General features: G+C 51.3%; 1 protein-coding gene across 14 annotated transcripts in view; it reads right to left on the reverse strand.

The window, feature by feature from the left end:
* ARHGAP22 (Rho GTPase activating protein 22) overlaps positions 1 to 18,970 on the reverse strand; it is a 209,503-nt gene that overhangs the window by 13,710 nt on the left and 176,823 nt on the right. For 13 of the 14 annotated variants that reach the window (XR_002524276.2, XM_021943273.2, XM_009214414.4 and 10 more), the window contains one exon: positions 75 to 282. Coding sequence is in view for 13 of the 14 variants with exons in the window: in XM_021943273.2 (XP_021798965.2) it covers positions 75 to 282 (208 nt within the window). In the remaining variant the exon portion in view is untranslated. Of the gene's footprint in view, positions 1 to 74; positions 283 to 13,014; positions 18,074 to 18,970 lie in introns of those variants that run through there. The other variant, XM_021943275.2, reaches the window with a different exon arrangement.

The following is an 18,970-nucleotide window of genomic DNA, read 5'->3' on the forward strand; positions in this document are numbered from 1 at the left end:
AGCTGGTGTCCTGGGTAGGAGCCTGCAGGAGGAATAGACAAGTGGCTCCATCTTACCCCCAATCACAAGCTCACCTGTCAAACAGTGGCTTCTCCCCACAGTCGAAGGAATCCTGCAGGTCCCTCACCAGGTTGGCCTGGCCCGGCATGCGGAACAGCCCCTCCTCAGTGAGCCCGCGCTCCCGGATGAAGTCCACACACTGCTCCACCAGTAGGGGCGCCAGGCGGGGGCCATACTTCCGCTCGTGGTGGACTGTGTCCTCCAGGCGCTGCCCAAAGATCCCTGAGCATAGAGAGGAGCTAGTCACACCCTCCACCACCCAGTTCAGTGTTGGGTGCTCAGGACAATGGAGGGCAGGGGCACTGTTAGGGCTAAAGGTGGCTCCTCTTCAGGAAGCAAATTACACACTGGGAGGATGCATACCAGGAGGCTGGGCCCTGGTCGCCCGGACACATGCTGGGAGGACACACACCAGGAGGCTGGGCCCTGGGCTGCCTGTGGACAGACAGCAGGAGGGAGCAGTGAGCTGGTGGTGTGACCTGGCCCGTGGAGCTTGCCCAAGCCAGGAGCAAATGGCCCTCAGGAGCGTGCATTATGCATGTCATTGATTGGTTTTGCATTCATTCCAAATAAGAAGCCATCCAATGCTTATCAACAGCAGATCTCCTGTGTTCTGTTCTTACCATGGAACATAGTGCAGCAAGGAGAATAAATGAGGCACAGCTCACTGGACAAGACAGATGACATAGTAATGCGAAAACCATAGTCATGACTCAGCATCAATCATCATCAGGAAAATGCAAATCCAAACCACTATCTGATACCACCTCACACCCACTAGGATGGCTACTGTCAAAAGATCAGATAGTAACAAGTGTTGGCGAAGATGTGGAGAAACTGGAACCCTTCCTTGTGCACTGCTGGCAGGATGACAAGATGGTGCAGTTGCTGTGGAAAACAGCACGGCAGTTGCTCAAAAAATTAAAACCAGAATTACCAGTAATCCCTCCCCTGGCTATATACCTAAAAGAATTAAAAGCAAGGTCTCAAAGAGATACTTGCACACCCATGTTCACAGCAGCATCATTCACAGTAGCTGAACCGCGGAAGCAAGCCATGTGTCCATCAATGAATGGAGAACCAAGACGTGGTATTTGCATACAGTAGAACTTGATTCAGCCTTAAAAAGGAGGGAAATTCAGACACGTGCTACAACATGGGTGAACCTGGAGAACATTATGTGAAGTAAAGCATTCACAAAAGGACAAATACTGTGTGATTCCTCTTATATGAAGAACCTGGAGTAGGCAAATTCACAGAGACAGAAAGTAGAATGGCAGCTGCAAGGGGCTGGGGACAGGGGAGATGTCAAGTTAGAATTGAACGGGCACAGAGTCTCAGCTTTGCAAGATGGAAAGCGTTCTGGAGATGGATAGTGCTGATGGTTGCAAGATAATTTGAATGAATGTAATGCTGCTGAACTGTGTGCTTTAAAAATGATGAAGACAGGAAATGTTATGCTAGGTGTATTTTATGAAATTTTTTAAAAATTAGAAAACAAAAACATCATCAGAAACAAAAGAAGCCTAAACCCCAGAGTGCACACTGCATGACTCCATTTATGTAAAGTTAAAGCTAGGCCAAACCCATCTGTGCTGTTAGGCCGGGACATGGTTACCTTGGTAGGTCTGTGACTGGAAGGGATTCAAAGGCTTCTGGGGTTCTGGTAATGCTGTGACTCTCCCCTGGCACTGCTTACCCAGTTATGTTCCTCTTGAGAAAATTCACTGAACTCTACACTTATGACTTGTATACTTTTCTGCATGCTACTCTTAAATAACATTGGCGAAAAGAAATCAGAGACAGAATGATCTAAAACAATACATGACAAGACACCAAATGAGGAATAGAGGGAGAGAGGAAGGAGGCAGAGGAACTTCTGAGAAAATCTATGAAAACTAAATACATCACTAGGCATAGAGGTTCCTGGCAGCCCAGGCAAAGAAGGGAAGGAGTTGAGATCCATAAAGCTGTCTACACCACAGCACAGTAACAGGAGAAACAGACTTCTGCCAGCCCCTAAGCTTTACAAGGTGAGTGCCTGACTCTTTGGAGTGCCTGACATTATTCACACCCACTGTGCAGAGACCTTCCCTGCAGGGTGGCTTGTGGGGTGTTCCAGGGGCAAGATGCCAAAACTCCAGGCTTGGGACTTCTCAGAGACCTCGGCACTGAGCCAGCTAAAAGTGGGGCTCTATTTGTCTTACTTAGCTCCCCACTAAGTGGCTATTTGGGAATAAGATACATCGGTCCCTGGTACAGTGCCTGGCACAGAGCAGGACACAGTAAATGCTCCTCCTCACCCTGCTTGACCCAAAAACAAAGTGTATAAAACCTGAAAGGTGAAGACTCTTCCTTTGAGAACACATGCCCATGTGGGCTGCACCTGCTGGATGCCAGCAATGCTTTAGGGAGAAGTGTGTGTGCACATGTGTGCATGTAGGGTGGGCTTGTGTGTGCATATGTGTGCACATGTGCTGGATGTGGGCTTGTAAATGTGTGTGCGTGTGTGTGCGTATGTGTGCATGTGGGGTGTGTGTGCATGGGCATGCACACATGGTGGGGGCATGTGAGTGTGAGGAGAGTACTGAAGTAGCTACACACGGTGCTGTGGTGCCAGGTGCTGTTCTGAGCATTTTACAAATATCAGCACATTTAATCCTAACCATCTTGATAACTTAGGGACTAGGGACTATCACTATCACTGTAACCATCATCATCATCTTGACTTTTGCCTGTTCAGTTTGCAGGATGTTTGAACTGATAGGCATGGGGTCTTAAGAATGTGCCCAAGTTCACTCAGCATGCATGACAGGGACAAGGGTCCAACCCAGGCAGTCTGGCTCCAGGTATAGAGAATGTACTTGGCCACATGGTTGCTTGGCACCCACGTTGGTGTGGAGATACCTATGCGATGCCCCCAACCCAGCACCAGCAGTTCCTGAAAATGCGGGTCATGCGAACAGAAAACAGGCAGAGGTTGCAATACTAACACGAAGGGAAAGCTGGTCCCGCCTGGGATCTGGTGGGCAAGACCAGGCGCCCCTGCCCAGAAATGGGGCCCAAGGGGCCATTCATCAGCCTTGAGCACAGCGGGTGATCCTGCTGCAAGCTTGGCCTGCTAGCTGCCTGGGGCAGCTCTGAGAAGCCAGTCTGAGGAGGCTCCAGGGCCCACCACTGACAGTGTCCTGGACTTTCCACCACCTCAAGAGTGGCCTGGGCTGGTCCAGGGACACTGAGCCCCTGCTCTCTCTCACCTCAGTCAGGGCTCAACATCTGATGCCTAACAATGAGCCACACTGGTCCACAGATGTGCCTGTTTAGCTCATATGATATTTGAAACATTTTTAAATTAGTTATTTACAATCAAGAGATTTCACATATAAATCTGGATTCCCAGCTTCTCTTCAAAAATTCAGATGTGGTGACACTAGGCCTGAGTTCCAAAAAAAGCAACAATTGCAGAGCTCAGTGGCATCTGTGCCCTTTTGATAGGACACACACTTGCCATTTCTCCGCAGTCCCCACCGTCCCCTCTCACTTCCAACCTAGCCCATGCTCTGCTCATGTGGTCCTGCCAGATATTCGTTCAGCTCTTCTGCTTTGACCTCTGGGGCACAGACTTCCCCCAAGGACATTGGGGCCAGGATAAGTAGGAAAGGTAGCAATGGGAAGCTCCACCTCTCGGGACCAGAGGCCTCTGCTAGGACCTCAAATGAGCAGGCAGTGGGCATCCAGGAGAAAGTGCCCATGGGCAGAGGGTCCCATGAGGGGAGGGGCTGACCTGGCAGTGCCCCTGGTGCCTGCCACCAGCCTCCTGCCTCCCTCCACAAGCACACATGTGTTGCCTTTCCTCCAGCTCTGCCCACTGCTTGAGTGGCATGAATCCGCCTGCCTTCATGGCCCTGTGAGTGGCTAGGGCCTTCTTCCTGGGTAGCGCTTTCCTCTTTGGTCTGGGCAAATTTCCTACTAGTCCTTGGAAGAAAGCTCACAAGTCCCTCCTACGTGAGCTGCCCCAAATCCTCCCTTCAGCTTTCCCTCCCCTGTCACAGCCCTGACTGCCACTACTCCAGACAGCTTGAGGACACTCCCCTCTGCTGGGTTGCTGGACTGCCCACAGCCACACGCTGGGCTTGCAGCAGAGGCCAAGGAGAGCCAGTGAAGGCGGGGACTGAGCTCTCCAGGGCCACCACCCATCCCAACTCACAGCGTTCAGCCCCACCCTCAGCTCACAGCTGACTGAAGGCCACAGTCAAGGAAGAGACGCACAGGGAAAAAATTCCAAAATTCTCTCTGGAGGCCCATGGAGCATGGATAATTCCACCTAGCCATCTCTTGGCTCCAGCCCTGCCTGCTGTCCTATCTCCTACCCCTAAAACTCCTGCCGTCTGTGTGTCCATCCACCTTTCCATAACCCCTGTACTTTGTGCCTGGCCCCACTCTAGGAATTAGAGCGCTGCCCGGAAGGCTGTAAACATTATAAATCTCCCTGGGGCCTCCCCTGCTGCCTGTTCCCCCCCACACACACCATCCTCAGGATAAAGCCTAAACTTGGCAGGCAGGCAAGGCCCTGCCCCACTCCCTCCACCAGCCCCTAGGGGTGCAGAGCCTGGGCCAGCCCACCGTTTGCACAGTGCCCGCACGTCCAGGCAGCTCCCAGCCCCAGCACGACCACTACCCCTCTGCTCCCCCACGGCACCTTCCTGACCACTTTCCCAGAACAAGGCTGGAAGAGTCAGGGAAAGGACATCAACAGGGTCCTGGGCACTTCTAGAGAGAAGTTCAGGGAGGAGGTGATGCTGAAACCAACATCTAAAGATGAGCAGGAAGTAGCCAGGTAGGCGGGTGGGGTTGCAGGGCACATGACGGAGGACCATGGGGGTCGGAGGGCAGGGGCGAGGGAGCATGGTTGGCAGCACCCTGCCCTGGCATGGTGGGGCTGGGGTGGGGACACAGGCAAGTAGGTGATGTTCAAGGCCAAAGGTCACAGAGACAAAGATTCTGGGTCTACACCAGCACTGATCTGGTACACGTCCCGGCTAACCCACTGAGGAGAGGTGTTGCCTCCCTTTCCTGGGGCTCAGTCTCTCCATCCATGAAATCTATAAAATGGGACAATCACACCTATCTTTAGGGGGTACTATGAGGGCCAGACTTCTCTGAGGCCCAGCCCCCAGGTACCACCAGGCCTCAGACTGGCTCCACATTCCCAGCTGGCCACTGGAACCCTCGGAGGGGAGCTGCCAGGAGCCGTGAGAAGGTCTCATTCCAGCTCAGCCTCCCAAGAGGCTTCCTTCCCCGTGGCCCTCCTGTGGGAGGCACCTTGTGCTGGGGCTTCTGGGCTCGGCCTCCCTCATTAGGGGCCCCGCCAATCCCTCCCCTCATCAGGGTCTCTCAGGAGCCTGGCAGGGCCTGCCCCTGCCTGGCTGAACTCCCTCAGCCCTCCTGGCACCCTTGGAGGGGAGCCTTGCCAAGAACTAGTTCCAGTAGGTTTGTCAGCTCCCTGGAAACCCAGCCATCCTGTGGGTTCCTCGAGGTCCCAGCCCATGCTCTTCACAGAGCACTGGCTCCGCCACCGCAGGGGAAACTGGCAGAGGCTGCCTCTCCTCTTGATGAACTTGCTGCCAGGCCTCCCCCGCCAGCATTTCCCTGGCAAAGCCATCCCTCACTTCCCTCTCCGGGAATCCCACACAGGAGAGGAAGCCCAGGCAGAGCAGTCCGCTGGCTCGAATCCTCGTCCTCTGGTTCCAGTCCTCGTCCTCTATGACCCTGGGCACTGTCCTCAGCCTCTCTGAGCTGGGCTTGGCCACCTCCTGGGGTGTGAGCGTCCACGGGAGATCGACCACACGAGGCACCTGGGAGCAGGTGCTTTGAAATGCGGCTTTCTCCGAACCTTGCAGGGTCAATTCCTGGACAGGATCTGCCTGCCCCTGAGTCCCACCCCCAAGGCCGCATCAGGGAAGGGAGACCTGGGATTCCCTCTTGGAGCTGATCCCGGAGCAGAGTGGAGCTGTGCAGCAGGTCTGCTTCAGTCATATGCCTGCTTTTCACTCTTAGAGGAGCAGGCAATGCCACAGTCTGGGAAGAGGCACAATGAGGAAAGTAATTCTAAAATTCTCTCTAGAGACTCCCAAACTTTGGATAATTCCACAGTTTCTCTCTTGGCTCCAGGCCTTCCTGCTCTCAGGACCCCTGTACCCCAACACCCGCCATCTTCCATGCAACCACCCCACCCTTTGTCAGTGCAGGGACTCACTAGCCGGCCAACTCTGTCACTTCCAGGCTCTGCGCTAAGTACTAGAGAGCTTCAGAATTGCCCTCAGGGCTGTAAGCTGTAAGTTCCACCAGCTAGCCGGCAACGCTGAAAACTCTCCTGCTACCCACCCGTCCAGGCCTGCAGGAGCACAGCAGAGGCTAAGATCACCTGCAAGGGTCCTGCCCTGGGTAGTCCGCCTCAGGGCAGGAGTGATACCTTCATCCTGGGGGCGCCGGTCCCACACCCCTTCCTGTGGCCCAGGGAGGCTTGGGGTCAGAGCCCGAGGCTCGGATCTCGCTGGGTTCCCCCCCTGTAGTTGGGGTTGGGGAGGGATCCTTTGCAAGTCCCTGCGCCCTTCCCAGACTCTTAAGTCCTCATCTCTACAAGCGGGTCGCCCACACCCAGCAGCAGATTGGAGGACGCCTTCGGTCCCTGCCTCTTCCCTCAGACACTCACGACCCCTGCTCCCTGGGAACCGTCCCGCAACACCAGATCCGCGGTGACACCCAAACTCCCCCAGGCTCCCCGCCGACCCCCGCGAGACGCATGCGCGGCGCTCTCCCTCGCCCGCTGTGCCGGTCCCGGCTTCGAGCGCCTCTCTGGCCCGGAGACGCCGTTTCTCTGGCGGACCCGGGGGTGCCCGCACCCCGTCCCGCCCCTACCTGGGGCGGCGGGCGCGCAGCAGGCGGGCAGGCGGCAGGGCGGCCGTGGGCAGGCGCGGCACCCGGAGTAGGCCCGCGCGGCCGGCATCAGGCCCATGGCGCGCCCAGGCGCGGCGGCGCGGCGGCGGCTGGAATGCCCGGCACGCGCGCAGGTAGCGTCTTGCCCGCCGCCCGCCCGCCCCGGCCAGCGCCGCCCCGGGCCGGGACCCCGAGGCGAAGGAGGGCCCAGGATCTGTGAGTTGCCTGGGATGCCACGCCCGAAGTCGGCTCCCGTGAGGGATCTCCGGTGTCAGACTTCACACCCTTTCCCCTAATGCCCCACGTTCCCGGGCACCGCAGGAATCCCTTCCCTCTTTGCCCAGGACCGGCTTTCGAGCGCCCGCTCAGCCCTTCGCCTGGGAGGCAGGTGTTCCAGGTGAGGCAAAGGAGGTCCAGGGAGGTTAGGTAACTGAGTCTGGGTCACCCAGCAAGGAGGAGAGTGCTGGCTTCACAGTGGGGGTCCAGGCTCCAGGCCCTCCTGGCCTCTTCCTGCCTGGGCACCCTAGTGCCAGAGATAATGGTTTGGACTTGATATACAGAATGCCCCTGAGCAGTCTGAGGGGTATTAGCTTCCCTATATTACAGAGAATCAGAGAGGTTGTGTGATTTGCCTAAGGTCATACAGCTGGTGATGGACCTTCATTAACACCTACGTGATCTTTCTGCAAAGCCCATGTTCTTCTGGGGGTAAGTTTCTGAGACCAGCCCACAATCCCCATACTTCAAAGGGTGAGGGCTGGAATGGGTTCACCAGGAAGGCAGGTGGACAGAGAGGCACCGCGAGGGGCAGTGCAAAGCCAGTAACAGAGATGGGAGTCCCAAGGGTAGGAGGGCAGAATTCTTAAGGGAGGGATTTGCCGCCCTGGGGCTGGAAGAGGTTGGGGCCCTTCTTCAAGCTGGATGTGCAGAGCTGGGTCACGCCTCTTGCTCATTCTAGGCAGAGCCTGGCCTAGGGTGAAACAAGCCAGGCACTCACCACAGGGGCACAATTTAAGGGGCACCCAAAACTTCAGGAACTAGGATAAACACTTTATTGTAGTATTTTTTAAGAATAAATATTAGGCAAAAAATCTTTGATGAACAAAAGATCAAAGTTTTCAATACAGACAGGAGCAGCTACGCACTTGCGCAGGCCTTGAGGGTGAGTGCCTCCCACCCCAATCCCACCACACTCCTGCCTGTATTTCACATGTTCCCATTTGACCATAGATGTGGTTGGCTGAATAATGCCCTTCCCCACAAGATGTCCTGATCCCTGGAACCTATGACTGTGTTATCTTACACAGTACAGGAGACTTTGTAGATGTGATGAGAGCAGGAGAGGTTAACCTGGGTTATCTGAGGGGCCAGGTGCAATCATAGGGGTTCTTTTACGAGGAAGGCAGAAGGAAGTTTGACCACAGAGGAGGTGGTGGGGGCAGGACAGAGGCAGAGACTGCGTGCTGAAGCCACAGCCAAGGCCTTGCCGTAGCCCCTGGAAGGTTAAAGACACAAGGAACTGCTTCTCCCTGTGTCCTACAAGAAACCAGCCCTGCTGACATCTGGATTTTAGCCTTAGAAGACTGGTTATGACTTCTGACCTACAGAACTACAAGAGAATCACGTTGTGTTGTTTTATGCTGCCACATTTCTGGCAGTTTGTTAGAGCTGCAATGGGGACATAATATAAGGATATTTTTATATTAATGTTCATTTTTTAAAAGATTACAATAAAATATCTTGATTACTGAGATTTTTGGCGCCCCCTTACATTTTGTGCCCCAGGCCAGTGAGGATCCCTAGTCCTGGCCCTGACACTTAAGTATGAGGGCTAAGGTCCTCAAAGCCGTGGGAGTGAGGCCGCGGAGTCGTCTTCTTCCTCCCCAGAGCTCAGGTGAACATGAGGGTGCCAGGGCAGGTTGGTGCAGGGTGTCACAAACCAAGGAATGTCTGCCCTCCACCTACCAACAGAGCCTGGCATTCCCACAGCCCAGGGACCTGCCAGCTCTGTGCAGCCATGTCCATGTTAAAGAGCAGGGGCCAAGGGCTCAGCAGAAGCTCCCACCAACCAGGGACTGGCGGGCCTCTCTCAGGTGGGCAGGCAGGCTGTGGTGCTGACATGCTTTCTCTGCTCTGAGCCATGGTTTCCTCACCTGTGTGTTCACAGTCAGACTGGCCAGTTTCTGCAGAGTGCCCTCCACTCCTACCCAGGAGCCCCCCATGGCTAGAGGCCTGCAGGCGCCACCCATTAGAAGGCTCCAGATGAAGCCCTGGCCCTGCCAATGCCCACCTCACCTCAGGGGTGGTTTTTAGCGGTGGCGCCTGTTGGGGATGGGTGTGCAGAGATAGTCATGAGACTGCCTTCTCGGGGCAGGGCTGGGAAGCTGACAACCTGAGTCTATCCTCTCACACAAGCAACCCAGTAACAGTTGGCCTCTTCACTTTGGATGGCCTTTGTCTCTGAGCTGTATGTACAACAGTTCCCTGGCTAGGGCTGGGATCCAGGACCTCAGGGACTGCCTCTTCCCTCAGTCTTAATTATGTCCCCCTGCCCCATCAAGACATCTCAGATCTAGTGGGTAGAATGCACTGAGGCCTACCTGGCAACAGCATCCAGCGACGAGCTTACCCTGGAGGTGGGCTGTGCTGCCCCCAGTCCCACTGTGTGTTGTTAGGTAAGTTGCTGAACCTCTGAGTCTCTGCTGCCTCCAGATTGTACCAAACTCCTGGCAAGGGCAACCTATAGCCAGTTTGAGCTCCCTTCCTCTTCTATCAGGGTGTGTGGGCTGAAGTCCTCCAGGGCCACTTGGAACAAGCTGAGAGACAAAGATCCCAACCCTAGGACACCCTGAGGCCTCCTGGCATCCTGCTCTCTACAGCAGGCAGCCAGCACCCCGGCTCTGCACTCCAGCAGACCTAGGTCGAAATGCCAGCTTCCCACTTATTTGTGGTCGGACAAAATGCTGGAGCCTCCTTGATTCTGTCTCCTCACCAAAAGTGGGATATAATGGGACTGATTTCATAGGGCTATTGTCAGGCTCAGCAGGGACGCAGAGCCCAGTACAGAAAATGCTGGGGTCCCCAGGTGTACATCCCCATCTTAGCAATAATTGGGACAAACTCTTTTCTGGTTCCGTGATCTGAGGTCTGTTGAAACCAGACTGAAACCAAACTGGCCAAGCTGATGGGCATTTCTCATCAGAGCTGCTGAGAAGGAAGGGCTTAATGAATCAGCAAGGTGGTTAAAAGGGTGTTGAACGTTAGTGTCCTGACCTTTGCAGGAAGCAGTGGTGACAGCCCCCTGTAAATCACCCCGACTAGTTTGCCAGGCTCTCCCTAGATAAGGCAGCTGCTCTGGCCTTTTTTCTGGTAAATAGCTCTGTGGCTGTCCCATCAGTTGGGGGCAAGCAAGGGGGTGGGTGCTGTGGCTGGAGGTCATTTCCTCTGCCTTGGGGATCCAAGTTCTCAGGCTCCTGGGGCTCTGGCAGGGGAGAAGACTTGAGGGCTGCAGGGGAAGGAGGCCCAAGTGTGCTCTGAACACACCCTATACCCAGAAGAGGCCAGGTCTGCCCTCTATGAGCCTGGACAGGATCCAAGGCCCATAGGGACATCTTCTCCACTTGAGTACATGGACCCTCAGGGCCCACTAGAATGGACAGAGAGCACCAGAACTAGTCTCAAGTACCCCTTCTGCTGGCTTATGACCTGAGGCCTAGCCCAGGTCTGCAAGTCCTTTCTCTCCCCTTTTGGAAGGGTTGCCTGGGAAAGGCCAGGCCCACTGGCCAGGCGGGTTGACATTCACAGGAACTAGAAATAAGACTGTCTTTTTGAATCTCCCATTAGGGCTGGGATATAGAGCAAGCAGTGCTGGGGAGAAGTGGTCCACTAGGACCTTAGGCTCCACCACTGGCAGCCTGGCCTGGGGGTAATCACCTTTCACTCTGAATCTGATTATGTCTCCCTCCAGGGCTTCCTTTTAGAGATGTCATTCCATCAAATGATGACCACCAACAGCTAACAAGGTTGCATTGTGTCCCACCAGGTTGTCCCAAGGTTGGATTTTTTTTCATGTCACGTGTCCTGCCCCAGGGCTTCAGGGAGCTGTATTTCTCCCTTCTTTCTTTCACCCATGATTCCAGAGGAACCCAAGGGCAGGAGAGTTGACTCCTGGGGGTCTGAGAAAAGTCTCCAGAAGTCTGTGAGATTCCCACACAGCCAGGCCAGGGCAGTGCAGCTCCGATGACGACCACAGGCCTACTGCCTATCTCCGGCCCCCATGCCCTGCCCCAGCACCAAGCAGTCACTCTGGGCAGGGACACCTTTTCCCAGCTGGGCTCCTTGCCCCAGGACTGCCCTCTGCGCTGCCACTGGTAAGGTTGGGACCAACAGCTTCAGGGCTTTGCTTGGCAGTGCCTGCTGGCCATAGTGGAACAGTTACCACAGTGCTAGTTAGCACCAGTCCCAGCCCCCAGACTTCTTAATCCAACTGCCTGCTCAGCATCTCCACTGGTTTAATGACTCATAGACACCTCAAACCTAAACGTGTCCAAACTGAGCTATGGTCTTGCCATAGCCTCCCAAACCAGCTCTGTGCTAAGTCTTCCCTTCTTAATTCATAACAACTCCAGCCTCCAGCTGCCCAACCAGACACCTTGCAGTCAGCCTCCACTGCACCCTTCCTGTCATCCATAGCCAGGAGAGCTTATTGTCCTACTTGCAAAATAGATTTGGAATCTGATCACTTTCACTACCCTGACCACAGGGAGAGCACCCCCTTCTCTTGCCTGGATTATTGCAAATTAAATGATGTATTAGATCAAGACATTCCTTGGCTCAAAGCCCTCCAATGCTCCCTCCTCATTTCACTTAAGAATAACAGCAGCCAGGCCGGGCACAGTGGCTCACACCTGTAATTCCAGCACTTTGGGAGGCCGAGGCGGGTGGATCACAAGATCAGGAGTTCGAGACCAGCCTGGCCAAGATGGTGAAACCCTGTATCTACTAAAAATACAAAATTCACCGGGGATGGTGGTGGGTGCCTGTAATCCTAGCTACTCGGGAGGCTGAGGCAGGAGAATCACTTGAACTCGGGAGGCAGAGGTTGCAATGAGCCCAGATAGCCTCAAAAAAAGAAAGAAAAAAAAAATAGAGTAACAGCGGCTGGGTGTGGTGGCTCATGCCTGTAATCCCAGCACTTTGGGAGGCCAAGGTAGGTGGATCATTTGAGGTCAGGAGTTCGAGACCAGCCTGGCCAACATGGTGAAATCCCTGCTCTACTCAAAATACAAAAATTAGCCGGGTATGGTGGTATGCACCTGTAATCCCAGCTACTCGGGAGGCTGAGGCAGGAGAATTGCTTGAACCTAGGAGGCAGAGGTTGCACTGAGCCGAGATTATGCCACTGCACTCCAGCCTGGGCAACACAGCAAGACTCCGTCTCAAAGATAAAATAAAATAAAACAAAACAACATAAAATAAAATATAAAATAAAATAAAACAGCTAGAATACTGAAAGGGGCCCAGGAAGCCTCTACCTTCTGCCATCTGGCTCCCTTGCTCACTCCCTCCAGCCCATCTGCCTCTGTGCTGGTTCTAGACCATGTCAGATGTTCTGCTTTTGCCCGAGCTGTGGCCTCAGTCTAGCGCACTTCCACTAGATGTCCCCTTGGCTCACTCTCTCACCTCTTTCAACACCTTATGAACAATGAGATACCACTTCATACCTGTTAGAATGGCTATTTTAAAAAAAACCAAAAAACAGAAAGCAAGTTCTGGTGAGGATGTGGAGGAACTAGAAACCTTGTGTACTGCCAGTGGGAATATAAAATGGGGCAGCCACTGTGGAAAATGGCCTGGAGGCTCCTCAAAAAATTAAAAATAGAATTACCATATGATCTAGCAATCCCACTTCTGGGTATATACTCCAAATAATTGAAATCAGGGACTCAAAGAGATATTTGCACACTCATATTCACAGCAGCATTAGTCACAATAGTCAAAACACAGAAGCAACTCAAGTGTCTATCAATGGATGAATGGATAAACAGATGTGGTATATCCATACAATGGAATATTATTTGAGCTTAAAAAGGAGGGAAATTCCAGTACATGCTACCACATAGATGAAACTTGAGAACATTATGCAAAGTGAAATAAGCCAGTCACAAAAAGACAAATACTACAGGATTCTACTTATACAAGGTACTTAGAGCAGTCAAATTTATAAAGACAGAAAGTAGAATGGTGGTTGCCCAGGGCTGGAGGGAGGAAGCCAGAGTTTCAGTTTGGGAAGATGAAAAAGTTCTGGAGACGGATAGTGGTGATGGTTGGACAACAGGGTGAATACACTTAATGCCACGGAATTGTACACTGTACACTGCTTTCTTCCCTGCTGAGTCCTCTGCCTGCATGTGACAGGTATTAATAACTGCTTGATGAATGAATGAGGACTATTTGGTACTGAGAGAATGCTGAGCACTTTATGTCCATTTTCTCTCTTAATTCTTATGACAATCCTGCAAAAAAACATATTATTCTTCCTATTTTGCAAACAAGAACACAGAGGTACAGCAAGGATAAGAGGTGTCAGGTCATACAGCAAGCAAGTGGCAGAGTCAGATCACACCTAGACCCAAGCCTGTTGCCAAAGCCTCACTCTGCCTCCTCTCACCCTTCAATGCAATGGACTTGGCTAAGCCCCTTCCTATGCATATAAATTCCAAGCTTTAAGGGGGCTTGCCGACTCTCTCCAGATAACCAGGCAAGGGGCACACCTGTTTAAGCACCCACCAGATGCTGAAGCAGTCCTGGGGACCCTGTGACTATTGTCTCCCTTCTCTCTCCTCTCAGAGAGAGCTGGCAAGGAGACAGCTGGCAAGGAGGTACTGCCCCATGCGTCTTTCTGGGGCTGTGTTCCCTGAACTGGGCATGGAAGTTCAGAGATCAGTTGGAGGAGTATTGGCCTCTTAACAATATCACATATCTCATTCCTGAACATGGGATGTCTTTCTTCTTATTTAGATCTTTTTCAATTTCTTTCAACAATGCTTTGTTATTTTCAGAATATAAGTTTTATACTTTTTTGCTAAATTTATCCCTAAGTATTTTACTCTTTTGGATGCTCCTGTAGATGAAATTTTCTTAATTTCATTCTCAGTTTGCTCATGGCTACTGTACACAAATACAATTGATTTGTATATACTAATCTTGTATCCTTCAACCTTGCTGAATTTTTAATTAATTCTAATAGTTTCTTTTTTTGTACTTTCTGTATACAAGATCATGCCATCTGCAAACAGAGATACTTTAATGTCTTCCTTTTCAATCAAGCTTCATCTTATTTCATTTTCTTGCATAATAGTCCTGGCTAGAACCTCCAGTACAATGCTGAACAGAAGTGGTGAAGGCAAGAATCCTTGTCTTGCTCCTGATCTTGGAGGAAAAGTACCCAGTCTTCCTCGATTAAGTATGATATTATCAGTGGGCTTTTTGTAGATGCCCTTTATCATAGAAGTTCCCTTCTATTCCTAGTTTTCTGGAGTGTTTTAATCATTAAAGGGTGCTGGATTTTATAAAATGCTTTTTCTAGTCTACTAAGATGGTCATGTGTTCTTGTCCTTTATTCTGTTAATATATTACATTAATTGATTTTCAGGTGATTAAATCACCCTTCCATTCTTAGGATAAATCTCATTTGGTCATGGGGTATAATTCTTTGGATTCGGCATGTTAGTATTCGATGGATGATTTTTTATCTATATCCATAAGAAATATTGGTGTTCCAGCAATAATTCTCTGTCCCTCCTGCACCATCAATGTTTTGCAATGATGCTTTGTCTTCCAGCTTAAAAAAATAAACAAACTTCCTCTTTACCTCACCTCCTCCTCCAGCTGCTGTCCACATTTCTCTCTTTCCCTTTCCTGCAAACTTTTTGAAAGAGTTGGTTATGCTGTCACTCCAATTCCCCTCCTATCATCCTTTCTCATTCCCACTATTATCAGGCACTCCACAAAAGCCCCTTTGCTCAAGTCACCAACAACTGCCCAGCTTTCACCCTCTGGCTGATTTATCAGCAGCACTTGCTGCAGCTGATCACTGCCCTTGTTCCTTCACTTGGCTCAGGGACCCTGGTGGCTTCTGACTCTCCTCCCTCTCGGGGCTTGCTCTCTTTCTCACCTCCTCTATTGTCCCTCCACCCGCTCTGTGCTGTCTCATCCAGCCTCATGACTTCAAACCCCATCTATGTGCTGATGGCCCCCTAAATTATCTCTCTAGCCCAGTCCTCTCTCCTGATTTCTAGGCTGAAATATTTACCTGGCTACTTGACATCTGAACTTGAGCATCTTATAGGTATCTCAAACTAGGCCCATATCTTCCTTTCAAATAGCTGCAGTTCCTGTAGTCTTTCTATCTCAGTTAATAGCTAACCCATTAGCTTCCCATTGCTTAGATCAAAACATCCCAGAATTACCCTTAACTTCTCTCCTTCATTCTCATATACCTCTCATCCATCTTAGCAGGGGAATACCACTGGCTTTACCTTCAAAATAAATCAATAATTCAATGACTTCTTATCGCCACTGCCACTGGGCCAGGCCACCCTCACCTCTCACCTGCACTGTTGTATAAGGAGCTCCTAACTGGCTTTGGTCTCTTCTCAACATGACAGTCAGAAGGATCCTGGTAGAAGATAGGCCAGGCTCTGCCACTTCTCTGTTCCACGCCATGAGGTGCTAACAGCCCTACCATGATGACAAGGTCATTCATTCTTTGGTCTCTCTCCACCCCTTTGTCCACTCTGCTCTGGCCACACTGGCCTCCTTGCTGTTCTTCTGGGATGGATCCCCCACCTCTGCCTGTGCTGTCATCCACCCTTTCTTTCCTTCTACTCAAAAGTCACCAAACCCTAACCCTATCTCTTGTGTTCCCCTCCCTGCCTCTTCTGTCCCCACTGTGCCCACCACCATCTAACCTGCCACATGTCTGCTCAGCTGGTCACCTACCTCCTCTACTAGCACGTGAGCACCATGAGGCCAGTGCCTGTCCCTCCAGCTCACTGCTGTCTCCTCAGCCCCTAGAACATTTGCGAGTCCACGGCAGACTGGCTGAATGACCAAATGAATGTCCAAATGAGAGGCACTCCAGCTGGGGCCACAGCTTGGTGGGCTGGGCAGGCCACCAGCAGTGAGGCTCCCCTGACCAGTGGCCTGCTCCCACTTCTCAAGGGGATGGCTGGGCTGTGCCATCGGCAGTGGGCACACTGCCCACTCCTGTCTGACAGAGGTGGCCTGCCTGTGCCAGAATAAGCACCCCAGAAAGGGCTCAGGGGCTCTGTCACAAAACAGCCAAAGAAGGACGGATCCTCTAAGCCTCCTTCCCAGAGGATGCGGGCTAATAACAGCTCTGCCAGAAAACCTTCAGGGGCCGACTGAGCCCACCTGCCAGCACCGTGCATGCCCAGACACGCCTAGCATCGCTAACTCCTGAGATTTCTGCATTTCCTCTGTACTCCCGGGGAAAAAGGAGATAAGCGCCTTTGATGGCAGTTCCTATTTTAATGGTTGTGAGTTCTTCAGCACACAGCCCGGGAAGGCAGATAAATGCCAGGCCTGGGGAAGGGGTCAGTCTAGGGTCTATGTGGGATTCTGCCAAAGGTCCCCAATTCTGAGCAAGCAGAGAGGACGTGTGGCTGGGGAGCCAGGCCTGCTGGGTGCAGGTCTTGGTGCAGCTCTTGGATGGGCTATTTGGGCCAGGACCAAGCACAGTCTTCGAGATCAGAACATCCACTTCCACTTCTCAGTTCTGCCCCCTAGCTGGCTGTGTCATCTTGGGCAAGTCATCTCACTCTTCGACCCCAAGTTTCTCCCTTTGTTTCATTTATTTTTTATATGCACACATCTAGAAAAGCTCTTAAAGCATAAATGTGCAGATAAACATGTCATTGTAAAAGGAACACCTGTGTAACTACCCAAGTCACGCTAGAGAACATTTCAGATATCTATGCCCCTCTCCCATCCCATCTTAACCTCTTCCCTCCTCCCTACTATCCTAACTTTCATGGCATTCATTTCTTTGCTTTTCTTTATATTCTGTTACCTATCTATCTATAAATAACATAGTTTACTTGTGCCCTGTGTTTCAGCTTTATATAGGTACATAATACAACATGTTATGTTTTTTCTTTGTTTGGGTTTAGTTCCACATTGTTTTTAAGATTCATGCATATTTTTAGGTGGCACTGTAACAGAGTCATTCTCATTGTTGTGGAGTTTCCCACTGTAAGACTGAGTCATAGTTATTCATCCATTGTATTGTTGCTGGGCACTTGGGTTAGTGTCAGGCTATTATCAGTAAGGCTGCCATGCACATCCCATGTATCCAAGTCTCCTGGCCTCCCTGTGCACACATTTCTATGTGGGACATGCTTCATATGGAATTGCTGGGACACAGGTGTGCACAGCATCAACTTCAGCAGACACTGCTGATTTCCCTAGCAATATGTGCAAGTTTCTATAGCTTTCTATCCTCTTCACCACTTGAAACCGTCTTTTTCATTTAGTCATTTAGTCATTCTGGTGGGTGCACACAAGTATCCCATTGCGATTTAATTTGCATTTCCTGATTACTGAAGAGGTTGTGCGCAGGAGCCTATGTTCACTGGTCATGAGGATTTCTTCTTTTAGGAAATGCCTGTCCAAATCTCTTGCCCATGCTTCTGCTGCCTTGTCTGTTTTTGCCTCATTCATTTGTAGGAGTGTGGGGAGTGAGTAATTTGATGACCATATGTGTTGTAAACACCTTCATCCAATCTATAGTTCATCTTTTCATTTTCTTAAGCTACTTTTTACAAACAGACGCTCTTCATTTTATAAAATACAATTTATCAACAATTTCATAATAGATTAGTGTTTTTTTTTTTTTTTTGTAACTCATTTAAAAAAATCTTTCTCTACCCCAAGATAATGATAATGTTCTTTCCCTGGTGCTCAAAAGTGTCACCTCTCATACATCAAAGTCCAACTATATAAGATTCTGCTTCTGGGCTCTATTCTGTTCCACTGGTTCACTTTCAGCAACCTGGAACCAAAGGAAGCCATTATGACACTGCAGAAATCCCTGGGTGGGCTTAGGCCTTTCCAGGCCATTAATCTGGGGCCATAAGTCAAATGTGCTGCAACCTTCAGGGATCAAGGGGACCAAGGCTGACAGTGTGATATCATTCATGAAGCCTGAGAGAACAACTTTTACTCTCAATATTATATTGACTCTTCCTTGTAAGGGATTTATGATTCAATGAAAGGTGGTCAGGCAGACCATAGCCAGGGGTGGGAGAGGATAGTGGGCAAACAGAGGAGCAAAGGAAGGGGCTCAGCCGGGGCTTGTGAAATCTGGAGATTGGCCCACGGCCCCAAAAAGTGAGTCCCTGACCAGACTGTGTGCTGATCAAACACCATAGGGAGAGGGAGGACGTCCATAGCTTGTGTGGTCAGAGTCCGGCCAGCTTTCAGACTCCCAGTGTCCACATTCAGCAGGGAGTTGGTGGCTCTGGCCCCAATGCCATGGTGATCCCATTATGAAACGTCTTTACATAACCACTTCATACGGACACCAACCTAGAGATAGCGACTGCATGGCTGGGAGTCACCTTTCATTTCTCTCATACCCCATGTCCAGACCATAGGCAAAACCTGGCAGCTCCACCTTCAGGATACACCTGCAGCTGGTCACTTTGCACCATCAGCTGCATGCCCATCCCATGGACTCTCCTGGCCTGCTGTGTCCACTCCTGTCCCTCTATGGTCCACTCCTCATGTGGTGGCCAGGGGGCCCTTTTCATAAATCCAGGTCCCGTGTGTCTCCTGTTCTGAGCCCTCCTGGTATCCCACTGTATATAGAACAAAATAAAAAATCCCCACAAGGACTCCAAGGCCCTGGTGACCACTCTCACCTCAGGCCCTCCCTCTCTCCTGGTCT

This window comes from Papio anubis, chromosome 11, assembly GCF_008728515.1.
Source record: "Papio anubis isolate 15944 chromosome 11, Panubis1.0, whole genome shotgun sequence".
NCBI lineage: Eukaryota > Metazoa > Chordata > Mammalia > Primates > Cercopithecidae > Papio > Papio anubis.